The sequence below is a fragment of the Silurus meridionalis genome, chromosome 17, assembly GCF_014805685.1.
Source record: "Silurus meridionalis isolate SWU-2019-XX chromosome 17, ASM1480568v1, whole genome shotgun sequence".
Lineage (NCBI taxonomy): Eukaryota > Metazoa > Chordata > Actinopteri > Siluriformes > Siluridae > Silurus > Silurus meridionalis.
The window spans coordinates 11,757,187-11,772,697 of record NC_060900.1 but is presented as its reverse complement, the minus strand read 5'-3'; the positions used below and the strand labels follow the sequence as shown (position 1 = coordinate 11,772,697).

The 15,511-nt window shown below is 37.3% G+C and overlaps 1 protein-coding gene across 1 annotated transcript in view; it reads right to left on the bottom strand.

Annotated features, from left to right (window-relative positions):
* Positions 1-15,511, bottom strand: part of crb2b (crumbs cell polarity complex component 2b) — a 68,140-nt gene that overhangs the window by 27,588 nt on the left and 25,041 nt on the right. Inside the window, exon 2 of the mRNA XM_046871759.1 lies at positions 4,109-4,801. Within this exon, the coding sequence (XP_046727715.1) occupies positions 4,109-4,801 (693 nt within the window). The remainder of the gene's footprint in view (positions 1-4,108; positions 4,802-15,511) is intronic.

The window sequence follows — 15,511 nt, the reverse complement described above, 5'->3', positions numbered from 1 at the left end:
AGGACAGCACTAGTCTCTCACACTGTTTTGGTGTGATTTTGGTCCACTCTTCTTCCAGTCTCCTCCACAGTTCGGTGACTGTAGTGGGTTTCTTGGCCATAACTTTGTCGCCAAGGATTTTTCAGAGGTTCTCTATTGGGTTGAGATCAGGACCCTGGGCAGGCCATGTCATTATTCCAATGTTTTCAGTTTCAAGAAACTGCTTTACCCGTTTTGCTGTGTGACATGGAGCGTTGTCCTGCATGAACACTGCGGGCTGATTGTGTGATGAATGCAGGGAAGGAACCATATGTTGTTGATGAAGGTTCTGATAAACATTTGCATTTACTCTGCCATGTAGCTGTATAAGAGGCCCAACTCCTGCTGCAGAAAACATGCCCCAAACCATGACACTTCCTCCTCCACTTTTCACTGACTTCTTTACACATGTTGGGTTCAGTCTTTCTTCAGTTTGTCGCCGAACATAATATTTCCCATCGGACCCAAATAAATTAAACTTGCTTTCATCACTGATGTAAAATTTAGACCAGTTCTTCTCTGTCCACACAATATGCTCCTCAGCAAAGCTAAGTCTAGCCATTTGATTATTTTTGCTAATGAGAGGTTTGGTCACTGCAGAGTTGGCTTCCAACTCTTAAACGTCGAGACACTGTATGACGAGACAGATCCTTACCCTGTTCAGCGCTGAACTGGTGAGCAATTCCAGCTGCAGTGTGGAAACGATTGCCCATTGAGATCCTCCGCAGTATCCTGTCCTCTCTTGTATTTGTCTTCCGTGGACGACCAGCCTTCTTGGCAGACTTGAATGAGTTTGTGATGTTGTAAAGAGTCAATATTCTTGAAATCACAGATTTGAAACGACCAATTTGCCTTGCTATGGCTGATAGGGTCATCCCTTTGGCCTTCATCTGGACAACCTGCTGCCGGAGGCTTTCAGTCACTTTAGAACGGCCCACCATCTTGCAGAGTCAGTGAAACTGGAAGTTAGGCTGCCAGTTAAATAGGGGTTTACAGATAATCAAGGAAATTAGCACAAGGTGCCAGATTAACACCAATGACTGGGAGGTATCTAAAAGTGTTCTCTAATTTTGATCTGTGTGTTTTCTGGAAAATATTTTTTTTTTTTGGAAATGCTTTAGTTATTTTGTGGAAAAGGGGTTCTGGTAGCATGGTATAGACAGGACAAAAACTCCTGCAACTGTTGAGCAGTAAAGATGACATTATTTCTGAATTGTTCAATTGTTTATATATTGTTCTCTAATTGTGAGAATTTCCTCTTAAAAAAAAAAATATATATATATATATATATATATATATATATATATATATATATATATATATATATATAGATAGATAGATATATATATAAAAAAAATTAATATAAATATATATATATATATAGATATGACAGCTGTTTCACATTACATACACAATACTAAGTATTTAGACCCTTTATTCGATACTTAGTTAAAGCTCCTCAAGTCTTTTTGCAACAAGAATTGCACACCTGGATTCGGGAAATCTTCTGGTATTCTACATGCAGAATCCCCTCAAGATTGGTCTGGTTGGATGAGGACCATCAGGGGAAAGCCACTTTCAGGTCTCTCCAAAATAGGGCTCTGGTAGGACATGGTTGTCCTTCTGGAACTTTGTCCCATCTCTACACAGGATCTCCAGAGCGTAGTCAGAGTAATGATCAGGTTCTTGGTCATCTCTCTTACTAGGGCCGACTACTCTGATTATTCGGTTTAGCCATAAGTCCTAGTTCTGCTCTTAGGAAGCTTTAGTGCAGTGCAGTTTTGTAGCCTTCCCCAGATCTATACCTTGCAACAATCCTGTCTCTGAGCTGTGCAAGCAGTTCCTTTAACATCATGGCTTGTTTTTTTGTTTTGTAATATACATTTTCAGATGTAAGTTCTTCAACAGAGAGATGTGTGCCTTTCCAAATCATGTTGAATCTATAAAGCTTTTCACAGGTAGATTCCAGTCAAGGTGTAGAAACATCTCAGCAAATTGATCAAATTTGGAAGCACCAGAAGGCATTTTTAATTGTTGTTGCAAAGGATCTAAATACTTAGAAACGTGATATTTTCATTTTTTATAAAAAAAATAAATAAAATAAATACTTGCAGACATTTCTAGAACTCACTTTCATTTTGTCATTATGGTGTACAAAGTGCAGTGTAGAAAAAAAATCTATTTGAATTATCAATTTGTAGTATCAGGCTGCAACACGACAAAATTAAAAAAGTGAAGAGAGTAAAAATATAGTGTGTGTGTGTATATATATATATATATATATATATATATATATATATATATATATATATATATATATGAGAGAGAGAGAGAGAGAGAGAGAGATGATTAAAATAATATAACTAAGCAAAAAAAGCAAATAATATTATTTTGTAAACTATTTGTAAAAGGTCATTTAAAAAGTATATATATTTCTTGTGAGGAAAAAGTAAGGACACCCCGACAATTATTTGTACTTAAAATGGATCAAATTACCTACAGGTGTATCACACCATGTGCAAATTATTAGAACATTGTTACATAACATTTTGAAGGAGAAAGCTAAGTCCAAGCAAATTAGTCCAAACTAATTCACTCAAACCAAGCAGACCACAAGATTCTAAACAAGTCTACAAAAACCCTAAAACATCATCAAGGGACTCACAGCAGGCATGGTTATTGTCAAAATGCATGAATCTACAATCAGAAAGAGACTGCACTTAAATTATCAATGGAGTTGTGCAAGGAGTAAACCTTTGCTGAGACAAAGGCTGGAATTAAGTGCTTTGTACAGATGAGTCTAAAATATAATTATTTTGTCACAAATATCGGGGGCATGTTTGGCATTATCCAAATACAGCATTTTAGCAAAAGAACCTCAACTGTGAAACATGGAGGTGGAGGTAGAAGTGTTATGGTTTGGGGATGCTTTGCTGCAGCAGGACCTGGCAAGCTTACCATCATAGAAGCCACTGTGAATTAATTCTACATTGTATCAGAATCTGTCAGAAAATTTAAACTGAAGCAGAACTGGACCTTGCAACATGACATTGATCCAAAACATACCAGTTAATCAACCAAGGGCTGGCTATTAATGATAATAGTGAATTCAGGAGTCAAAAACCAGGTCTGCATCCTATGGCGATCCTGTGGGTTGATTTGAAATGGACTGTGCATGCAAGAAACCCCTGAAACATCACAAAGCTGAAAGAATTGAAAAGAATGGAGGAAACTTTCTTCCAGTTGATGTCAGAAATTTGTAGATGGCTCAGTAAGGTTATTTCAGCCAAAGGGGAAAACAGTAGCTATTAGGGCATACGGTGTCCTGACTTTTCCTCAGTTGAAATAACAATTTTTGTTGAATAAGTTAAAACAAAGTGATTATTTTGTTGTTTTACATGCAATAACATCATTTTCATATACAGGTACAAAGTGAAACGTCATAAATTGACGTTGACATTTCTTAATAAAAATCTGAATATTTATTGGGGTATCCTAGTTATTTTTCACATGACTGTATATCATGGGTGTGTGTCCAGTAACTTTTGTTATATAAAATATAATTTAAAAGATCACATTTCAGGCTAATTATATAAGGTAGGCTGCTTGGTTTTGGTCAAATCACCTAAAACTGATAATTCTCCAATAGCTCAATCTGACACTACATGTCTGTTTAAGTGCTGTCACACCAGCTATGTAGTATAAATTTAATATATATTTAATACTATTCTAATGTTCAGTCTAATGTTTACTGTTTATTACAGTATTTTGCTCTCTAAGGCTTGATATTTTCTTTCATGTTTAGTTTACTTTTGTAAGGATTAAAATCATCTTTCACTATATTTTTAGAGATTAGTAAATGTATCTTCCTAATCACAGGTCAGGATGAACTAAACATAAATTGTATAATGTAGTTTGGTTTGTACAAATAAAGTATATATTTTTAAGCCAACCTTGAAATGTTTGTGTGAAAATGCCTTTAAATAAAATCAACATCTATAAATTTTACTACAATTGAGATGTTTGTGTGGTGTAGGAGATAACGTTAACATTAAAAGTTATTGTTAAACATAAAAGTCAGCATACATACCTGTGAATCCTATCCTACACTCACAGATGTAACGATCCTTCCCATTAGTACACTTTCCATTGTTCTCACAGGGCTGTGACGCACACTCATTAATGTCTATCTCACAGTTGTAGCCTTGAAATCCAGGCACACAGAAGCAGTGATACACATCTATACCATCGAGGCAAATAGCACCATTCTGACATGGTTGTGACAGGCATTCGTTGGTATTGTGTTCACAGTGGGTCCCCTGGAAGCCACGACCACACTTGCACTCATAGCCATGGTATGTCTGAATGCAGGTTGCATTGTTAAAGCAGGGATTACCTGAGCAGTCCATCACATGAGTCTGGCAGTCCTCACCATTGTAGCCGATCGGGCAATGGCAGAAATATCCATTATCTGCATCCACGCAGTGGTTCTTTATTCCAGTGCATGGGTTGCTCTTACAGTTGTCCATTTTATGAGTACAATTTGGGCCTCCAAAGCCCTCTGGACATGGACAAATGTAGTTATCTGTTCCTAGGGTGCTGAAGCAGCTATGACAGTTGACATGAGCACAAGCATCATACAGTAGCTCACAGTCTTTACCCACATAAATAAGTGGTTCCTTTGGGCATAAACATCTATAGTCAGCCACTCCTTTAATGCATGTGCCTCCATTCTGACATGGGGAAGACAAACACATGTCTTTCTTTGCTGTGCAGAATATTCCTATAGAAAAAAATGATATTGTTGTCATTTACATTTTCATAATAAAAAGTATACTTTAGTACTATACTTTAGACATTTCACACTTAGAATTGCATATCCTTTTTTTTACAAACCCGATTCCAAAAAGTTGGGACACTGTACAAATTGTGAATAAAAAGGAATGCAATAATTTACAAATCTTATAAACTTATATTTTATTCACAATAGAATGTAGATAACATATCAAATAATGAAAGTGTGACATTTTAAAAGGTCATGCCAAATATTGGCTCATTTTGGATTTCATGAGAGCTACACATTCCAAAAAAGTTGGGACAGGTAGCAATAAGAGGCCGGAAAAGTTCAATGTACATATAATAAAACAGCTGGAGGACCAAATTTGCAACTTATTAGGTCAATTGGCAACATGATTGTGTATAGAAAGAGCCTCTCATAGTTGCAGTGTCTCTCAGAAGTCAAGATGGGCACAGTGCATAATATCATCCAAAGATTCAGAGAATCTGGAACAATGTCTGCGTGTAAGGGTCAAGGCCAGAAAACCATACTGGATGCCTGTGATCTTCGGGCCCTTCAGCACTGCACCACATACAGGAATGCTAATGTAATGGAAATCACAACATGGGCTCAGGAATACTTCCAGAAAATATTGTCGGTGAACACAATCCAGCCTGCATCTCTGATGGTAGGGGTTTGCATGAGGGCATATGGCATGGGCAGCTTACACATCTCATATGTCTCTTTCAGGGAAGACCTTGCATTTTCCAACATGACAATGCCAGACCACATACTGCATCAATTACAACATCATGGCTGCGTAAAAGAAGGATCCGGGTACTGAAATGGCCAGCCTGCAGTCCAGATCTTTCACCCATAGAAAACATTTGGTGCATCATAAAGAGGAAGATGCAACAAAGAAGACTTAAGACAGTTAAGCAACTAGAAGCCTTTATTAGACAAGAATGGGACAACATTCCTATTCCTAAACTTGAGCAACTTGTCTCCTCTGTCCCCAGACATTTGCAGACTGTTATAAAAAGAAGAGGGGATGCCACACAGTGGTAAACATTGCCTTGTCCCAATTTTTTTGAGATGTGAAATTTTAAATCAACTTATTTGTCCCTTAAAATTATACATTTTCTCAGATTAAACATTTGATATGTCATCTATGTTGTATTCTGAATAAAATATTGAAATTTGAAACTTCCACATCATTGCATTCTGTTTTTAAATAAAAATAAATCAGTCATTTAAGATTAAATTTGTGTTTTGGGTGGTGTATTCTGTTTTGATTTGTTTAAATAATTGTGTAGAATTGTTTGGTTGGTTATCTGCTAGGAACTACAAACAAGTAAGAGAACACTAATGAAGCAAAACATCAGAGACTCTATAAAGCTACAAAGAACCAAGGGAAACAATTTTCTCAGAACAGACTACAAGCCCAATTATTTATTACAATTTAGTGCAAAAACATTGGTGCATCTAAGAATTGTTTTTAATTTTTAGAATTTGAAAAGTGACTTGTGAACAGTGCACATGCATTTACCAACTACAAACTAGAAATTAGAAAAGTAGCCTAGTTTTAAAAAAATTCTTACACAAATTAAATAAATATATCTATGTAAAATGTATGCTACTTGTCAAAAGTATTAGAACACCTCTATTTTTCCAGTTTAATTGAAATTTAATGTTCTCTGAAATTAAAGCATAGAACAAAAATGTAATCGAATATTTAAAATCATCCAAGTAGCCACCTTTTGAAGATAGACAAACACATACCATTCTTTAATATTATAATTATTGGGGGTGTAACGATACACGTATTTGTACTGAGCCATTTCTGTACAAGGCTTTCGGTTCAGCGTACGTGCACCACAATTTTGGTTGGCCGCTTGTTTAGTCTCCACCTCGCACTTTCAGTGCAGTGTCACCGTGGCTACTCACTCAGTACCAGAAATAAAACTTGTAGTGCGTTGTTTGTAGTGCGAAATCACTGCCACTCCCTGTCATCAAACACATCCACTGCTGCAAATCCCAGATTATTTGAAAAGTTAAGGCTCCACTGAACAACATGCCATAAAGCATTTTTGCTCCAACCAAACAATAGTGTTGTAATTTAGATGGGTATTCTTTTGTTTACGTCACAGTACTTCGATTGGTGTATTGTTTGTATATGTTTAGGAATAACTTTCGCATAAAAAAACGACATCTTGCTGGTAAAAAATCCAATATGGCTGGTAGAATATAGTGTTACAAAACAAATGAGACCACACAAAATAAAAATAAAAAAAAACAGTAAAAGAGGCGGAATCTCGGGCTTCAGTCAACACTCTATAGGCAGGTGTCCACGTTTTTATCATGCACCACCTATCATTTAAAATATTTTATTTCCAGCCAGTAGCATTATGAAAACAAAATTAATGGAAAATGTAGCCAATGAGTGCAGGATTCTAACGGTATACGGAAGGATTTGATTCCTCACGTAGGTGAGTCTTAGTTTTATTACTCTTTACAAACTCTAAGTGGTCAAAGCAGCACACGTGCACAGTGACTAACCAGGAAGTGGATGAACTCGTGCTAATTATGTCGTTAATGATGAAGACACTACAGCCAGGCTTACACTGTCTGATTTTTGGAATAACTCCAATATTTTGCTGCTGTCTTTACATCAGATGGTCAGTAGTATGTTTAAACCAAAAATGGATTGAAAATCTTATTGGTTTGTGTCCAGCATAAAGGTAGATGTTAGCCATTAAAATATCCCTGGACAGGTTTATATAAAAGCATTTTGTTTTATCTATTTCAGATTACAACCGTAAAGGACCAATCTAAGCCTAAGGAACAGGATTCAAAAGAACTTTGTGAAAAGACAGAACAAGTAAGGTTGCCTGGTAGACATTATTTTTGTCATAAGAAATTCTGTAAGATAATTATAAACTCAGTGTTTGTTTTGGTTATGTTTTTAGGTATGTAATCTTACAATAACCAAAACAGTTCTTGAACAAAATTTGTATATCATAAATCAGTCTCACTGTTCAGTAAAATATACAAAAACCTTGCTATTTTATCACCTCAGCTTTCAGTGCTAACACACACCTCTTATAAAGTCAAGAGTAAACCCTGTGAATTAAAAATTAGTTGTTTTTTTTTTTTTACTATATTTGTGTTTAATTTGTGAAAATGTCCAATGCTCTTAAACATATAGATTTAATTTTGATGTTAATTGGCTGTTCTGGTAATACTTTTCACAGAATTGTAAACATGAAATGGTACTTGCAACCGTTTAGAGCATTAACAAGTGTGTTGCCTGTGTTGGACCTGCTGTGGCACACAAATGGATTGGTCTAAGGTGCAAAGGTCAGTAATTAACCTTATAAACTTGGAAAAATTGAGAACGAATACTAACATGGGTAAGCACATTTCTACATTGTTTCATAAACTTTAGTCCATTTGAAAGGAACGTTTATAATAATTTGTTTTCTGGTACTAGGGCATAAGTTCTGATGAAGATGAGTCACTATCAAATGAATGAATGAGTTTATTTGTACTTAATCAGGGACAATGCACAGAGAAAGAAGAGATGTGCCAAAAAAATGCTAATTTCCACCTGCAGTCCCTAGACAGATGTTACATTTGCAAAAGGTCATGAAATACATACAGTATCATACATGGAAACATTATTTCACTCACATCAATAAAATCACTAAAAACACTCTCCACTTCATAATTTAACAGAAGTTATACAAGAAAAACCTTACTTCACTCACATCATAAAAACACTCTCCACTTCATGAATCTAGCACTCACTCACTCACAGTCTACATTGTTTATATCACAGTCATTTAGCGCTTACAAGTTTGCTTTGCTAATAGCCGCTGTTTGGTCAGGCGTGTAAATGTGCTATAGTTTGTACATAAAATAATTTCATTTGGAAGAGTGTTCCAAAGGCTTGCTGCTTTATAAAAGAACGAATGTTGACCATAAGTGGTTCTGCATCTTGGAACGCTGCACTACCCTCCGACCGTGTGGCTCTATTAAGTCTATATGAATTTAGTGTGACAGATTTTCTCAATGGGGGAGCAGCAATATTATGGATAATTTTAAATAAAGCAGAAATTTGTTAGTGTTTAATGAGCTTCTCAAAACTCAAAATATTATATTTATTCAGTACATTACAATGATGGTACTGACAAGGCTTTTTATCATGAATTTTTATTGCCCTTTTATGTAATGATTCTAGTAATTTTAACGATGTTTTACACGCCTGAGACCAACTAGACATGCAATACAGTAGATGCGGAACAATCATAGCATTATAATAAATATTCGAGGCTTCCGTAGTTAATGAATTTCTAATATGTTTATAATTCATCAAATTAAATTTCAATTTATTACCAAGTTTTTTTATATGACTTTTAAAACCTAGATTCGAATCAATAATTAGACCTAAATATTTAGTTTCCTTTACATTTTAAGTTTTTTGCCCATTTACTTAAACTTTTGGAGTTAGATGTAACTTACGTTTATTTGAGAAAAACATTGAGACCATTTTATCAAAATTTAAGGTTAGACAAGACGTCTGCAACCATTCTACAACTTTTTGCATTCCTTTTCATAATTTGTCAGCAACCTCCAGCTCGTTTTCCCCATAAGTGAAGATCACCGTATCATCAGCATACATGATTATGTCAACGTCAAAACACACTCTAGGGAGGTCATTTATATAGATGCTAAAAAGCAAGTGTCCCAAAATAGACCCCTGCGGCACTCCCATCGAGGTGGCTCTAAATGCAGATTCGATGTTATTTACTTGTACACACTGATGTCGGTCACTCAAATAAGTTTTTGTGGTGCTCAGAGAGACTATACTGATTTAATTTACTATAGAGTATCTGGTGATAAACAGTATCAAAAGCTTAACGCGGATCAAGGAAGACCGCTCCCGCCACTCTTCCCTGATCCACATATGCCCTGATAGTTTCCAAGAGGTAGCAACATGCAAAGTCTTCAGAGTATTTACGCCTGAAGCCAAATTGCATTGGATTTAAGAGAGCTTGTAATTCTAAGTGGATGGTAAGTTGCTCCACCACTGTCTTTTCGAGTACTTTTGACACAGCTGGGAGAATACTTATTGGACAGTAATTGTTCATGTCTTGTTTTTTTCCAGATTTAAATATAGGGGTAACAATCGCAGATTTTAAAGCTGCTGGAAAAATACCCTCACTAATCGATTGATTGATCATTGTTGTCAACGGATCAGAGAGGATGTCCTTGTATTGTTTCAGAAAAGAAGTATCAAGTCCATAAATATCTTTTGCTTTGCTGCTGTTTAGCACCGCTGCTTAACTTTACTTGGGAACAAGTTCTTCTCTGCTCGCTGCCATGTTGTTTGTGTATCTCTATGGCAAACGCGCGGGGGGAGGGGCGGGGGCTGAGTTCGTTCGAAACTATAGGAGCCCAGAGGGGAGCGTCGGCAGACATTAAAGAGAAAACCAATTTTTATTCAAACAGATCGATGTAAACTACACATTCGAGTTAATCGATAAAATCGATTTATCGCCCAGCCCTACATACAGGAATAGAAATCACAACATGGGCTCAGGAATACTTCCAGAAAACATTGTCAGTGAACACAATCCACCGTGCCATTCCCCGTTGCCGGCTAAAACTCTATTGGTAAAAAAAGAAGCCATTTCTAAACATGATCCAGAAGCGCAGGCGTTTTCTCTGGGCCAAGGCTCATTTAAAATGGGCTGTGGCAAAGTGGAAAACTGTTCTGTGGTCAGACGAATAAAAATGTGAAGTTCTTTTTGGAAAACTGGGACGCCATGTCATCCGGATTAAAGAGAATAAGGGCAACCCAAGTTGTTATCAGCACTCAGTTCCGAAGCCTGCATCTCTGATGGTATAGGGTTGCATGAGTGCGTGTGGCATGGTCAGCTTACACATCTGGAAAGGCAACATCCAAGTTCTAGAACAACAGATGCTCCCATCCAGAAGTTGTCTCTTCCAGGGAAAACCTTGCATTGTCCAACATGACAATGCCAGACCACATACTGCATCAATTACAACATCATGGCTGCGTAAAAGAAGGATCCGGGTACTGAAATGGCCAGCCTGCAGTCCAGATCTTTCACCCATAGAAAACTTTTGGAGCATCATAAAGAGGAAGATGCAACAAAAAAGACCTAAGACAGTTGAGCAACCAGCAGTCTGTATTAGACAAGAATGGGACAACATTCCTATTCTTTAACTTGAGCAACTTGTCTCCTCAGTCCCCAGACGTTTGCAGACTGTTATAAAAAAAAAAGAGGGAATGCCGCACAGTGGTAAACATGGCCTTGTCTCAACTTTTTTGATATGTGTTGCCATGAAATTTAAAATCAACTTATTTTTCCATTAAAATGATGAATTTTCTCAGTTTAAACATTCAATATGTCATCTATGTTGTATTCTGAATAAAATAATTACATTTTGAACTCACACATTATTGCATTCTGTTTTTATTCACAATTTGTACAGTGTCCCAACTTTTTTGGAATCGGGTTTATAGTAAAAATCTTCCAGGACAGAGAGGATGAGGATGTTGCAATGGGCCTTTCCAAATTTGAACAGAAACTTTGAAACCACAACAGCAGAGTTGCGAACAGGGGTAAAAGGGGATGAAAATTCGCTGTCCTTCTTACACCACACATGGTGGATGCACTGACACTTTTGCTCAGTAAAAGAAAGGAATGTGAGGTACTGAATAAAAACTGCTTCTTGTTTGCCAGACCCAAGTGCCAAAGTCATTACATGGGCCAGGACTAAGACTCTATGCATCTCAGTGTGGTGCTCAAAATCCAGAACATCTTAGATCAACACATTTGTGTAAACATGCTGCAACTCTCTTTCAAATTCTTAAAATGAAAAATAATGAATTGGATCAAGTTGATTTCTTGGGACATGATATTCGTGTACATAGTGAATACTACAAGCTCCCACAAGCTACAGCCCAGCTAGCTAAAATTTCAAAACTCCTGCTAGCTATGGAAAAAGTTTGTCTTTCTGATCTTCAAGGAAAATCACTTAATGACATTGAAATTGAAGGTATGCATTTAAATTGTAAAATGATGAGAGTCCTTAATATGTCCTGTGTAGAATTAGGCTAGTATTAAGGCATCATGATAAATTGGTGAAAATCTTTAATGTTATGATTCAAATCGATAAACTTTTAGTTACAAATGTAACATACTGTAGTATTAATATTAGCATCTGGTTTTAAGATAAACTGAACACTGATGGTAGCGATGGAAGTGACTCTGAGAGTGGGGCTGATGCTGAGAATTTGGATGCTTCCATGAAGACACAAGCACACTGTACTAACCATGTTTAATATGCACCATTATTTTTGGTCATGATCAGTCCACATTGCTAATGTACTCTTAATGATGACTTATTTTTTACAGGGATGCGAAGCAATCAGATACCAGAAGAGGACAATCCTGGAGGTTTGCATTGCATTTTTTTAGGTTATTTTTTTATATATATATTTATAAGCAATAAGAATTTATATTTGAAAGGTAACAATATTCAGATTTCTTTGCTTTTTATAATCCTTAACAAACCTCTGCCATCATACCTCTTTTCTCTTACTTTCTGTGGTTATATGTTTGCATACTCTCATGCATATAATTGAGTTCTATCGATGTCCCATCTACATTTATGGCAATGGCAGACTCCCATTTTCAGAGCGACGTAGAAAGAGCTTTGAAGTCTCCATCAAGAAATGTACTGACCAGGCATAACATTATGATCTTATAACATTATGTCCGGTGATTGAATAACACTGATTTGAGACATAGTATCAGATAAATGTTTGTAGGAAACAATTTTTTCTTGATATCTTCATTCAATTAAAAATATAACCTAATTTGGCTTTTAACCCATTACTTTTCTGGATTGCTCCATTACTGATTTCATATCTTTATATATGAAGAAAAAAAAATGTATTCAGGAAATGTATATTCACGGTACTTTATCATCTATAACATATAATCATATATAAACTTATTATCTTTTTGAGCAATATCAACGTTGAATAATGGACAGTAAAGCTCAAAGTGTCTTCTTCTTAAATATATTTCAATTGTGCATAGAGCCCACTTGTATCAGGAACAGTTACCATTTAAATTAAAATAGGGCAATTTCAAGTCCCAAAAGCTTTGGCGAAGGCTAACAGGTTAAAATCACCAAACACAGCTTTCAAACTGCGATCCAAGCATTTATCTCGTGAATGTCTGTTCGCTTCCTAACAAAAGGGATAAACTTCTCCTCACCTGCATCAACAAGGACTTTTTAAACTCTGCTGCATTGTGCTTCACTGAAACCTGGCTGAGTAAAGCCATTCCAGACAACACGCTACATCTGCAGGGCTTCCAGCTGTTCAGGTCAGATCGCAACAGACCTGAGACCTATGCAAGGATCTTGTTTGTAGACTTCAGTTTGGCCTTTAATTATTTTTTTCCTTGCCACAGTCACCACAGGCTTGCTCATCATGGGAAAAACTTACACTTATAAAGAAGATCTTATTAATTTTTATTACCACATCACCAGATCTTTATCTGTGTAAAGCTGCTTTGAGGCAATGTTCATTGTTAAAAGCACTATACAAATAAAAATGAACTGAACTGAACCAGCTCTTTGTGCCCACCCTAATCTGTCTGTGGATCACCAGCTTCCTGACAGACAGGCAGTAGACAGTGAGGCTTGGCAAACTCACATTCAGGTCTCTCGCTATCAGCACTGGTGCTCCCCAGGGTTGCATTCTCTCACCACTGATCTTCTCTCTGTACACAAATGACTGCACCTCTAAAAATCTCTCTGTTAAGCTCCTGAAGTTTTTCGGACGACAATACAGTCATCAGCCTCATCCAGGATGGAGACGAGTCTGCTTACAGACAGGAGGTTAAAGAGCTGGCTTTCTGGTGCAACCACCACAACCTGGAGCTCAACACGCTCAAAACAGTGGAGATGATCACGGACTTCAGGAGAAATGCCCAGCACTCCCCCCACTCACCATCATGAACAGTACTGTAACAACAGTGGAGTCATTCAAGTTTCTGGGTACCACTATCTCTCAGAACCTGAAGTGGGACAACAACATTGACTCCATTGATAAAAAGGCCCAGCAGAGATTGTACTTTCTTTGCCCACTAAAGAAGTTCAACCTGCCACAGGAGCTAAAACAATTCTACTCGGCCATCATTGAGTCTGTCCTGTGTACATCTACAACTGTCTGGTTTGGTTTAGCTACCAAATAGACACCAAGAGGCTACAGCAGACGGTCAGGACTATAGGTGCCCCACTGCTCAATCTCCAAGATCATTACTCATCCAGAGTGGACACTTTGGACCCCCACACACACCCAGCCCACTCTCTCTTCAAACTGTTGCCTTCTGGTCGGCGCTACAGAGCTTCATCCACCAGAGCAGCCAAGCACAAAAAAAAAGTTTTTTCCACAGGCTATACTCAGCATGAACAATTAAAATATTTATAACTACACACTGTCCATCATAACTGAAACATTTATACATAGAATCCAATGGTCCATTTGTAAACTGCACACTTGTAAATAACATCTGTACATTAATTTAAAGAATTTTTTTGCTCTGTATATATTGCATTATTTAATTGTTTGGTTTACTATTCTGTTACATTATGTAATGTAATAAAGCTATTTCTGATTCTGCCATTGTTTTAATTGTTTACATCCCCCCTACATGCTGATTTGGAAGTAGTGTATGATGTCATCCATTCCGCTGTTGCTAGATTACAAACGCAGCACCCTGAGGCGCCTGTGTTAATCTCTGGGGACTTTAATCATGTTACTCTGGACACAACATTACCTGATTTCTACCAGTATGTGGTACTGTAATACCAGGGGAAATAGAACTATTGATTTACTGTATGCCAATATTAAGGACACCTACAGGTACAATCCACTGGGGAAAGCAGACCACAACCTTATTCTGCCTCAGCCTCACTACAAACGACTGCACTACTGGTTACATCAACTTCTGTATGAACATTGTTGTAGTTCAGGTAAGAACTGTACACTGTTATTTAAATAGTAAGCCCCGGATCATGAGTGATATCGAGCATCTTCTGAACCAGAAGAAGATGGCCTTTGGGGACAGTGATAAGCAAAAGTTTAAGCGTGTGCAGAAGGAACTCGAAGTCCATTTTAGGGGGGGCAGAGGACCTGTACAAGAGGAAGCTGGAGCAGATGTTACAGAATAACAGGATGAAGGAGGTTGGGATGGAATGAAAATAATTACCAGAAGCAGTCCAATGCGTGACAACACCACTGAAGAAGATGTGGGAAAAGGGAACCAGCTGAACAACTTCTTGAACAGGTTTGCCCCCCCCAATCATTTACACCTCATTATACTGCACTTCCAACCCCCAGTTCTGCTTTCTCTGTACCCCCTGGAACCAACTGTAGCACAGAGGAGAATGTCCCTCCACCCATGATCATAGCTATGATCATCTCCACACAGGAGCAGCTTCAGTGACAGGCTGCTGTCACTGCCCTGCTTCACTGTCAGACTGAGGAGGTCGTTCCTCCACCATTCTCTTTAATTGCGATGAGGGTGGGAGTTAGTGCTGGAATTCCTGACTGTTCTGAACTGTACTGCACATTGTACACTTTGTACCTTAACATGCAAGTTT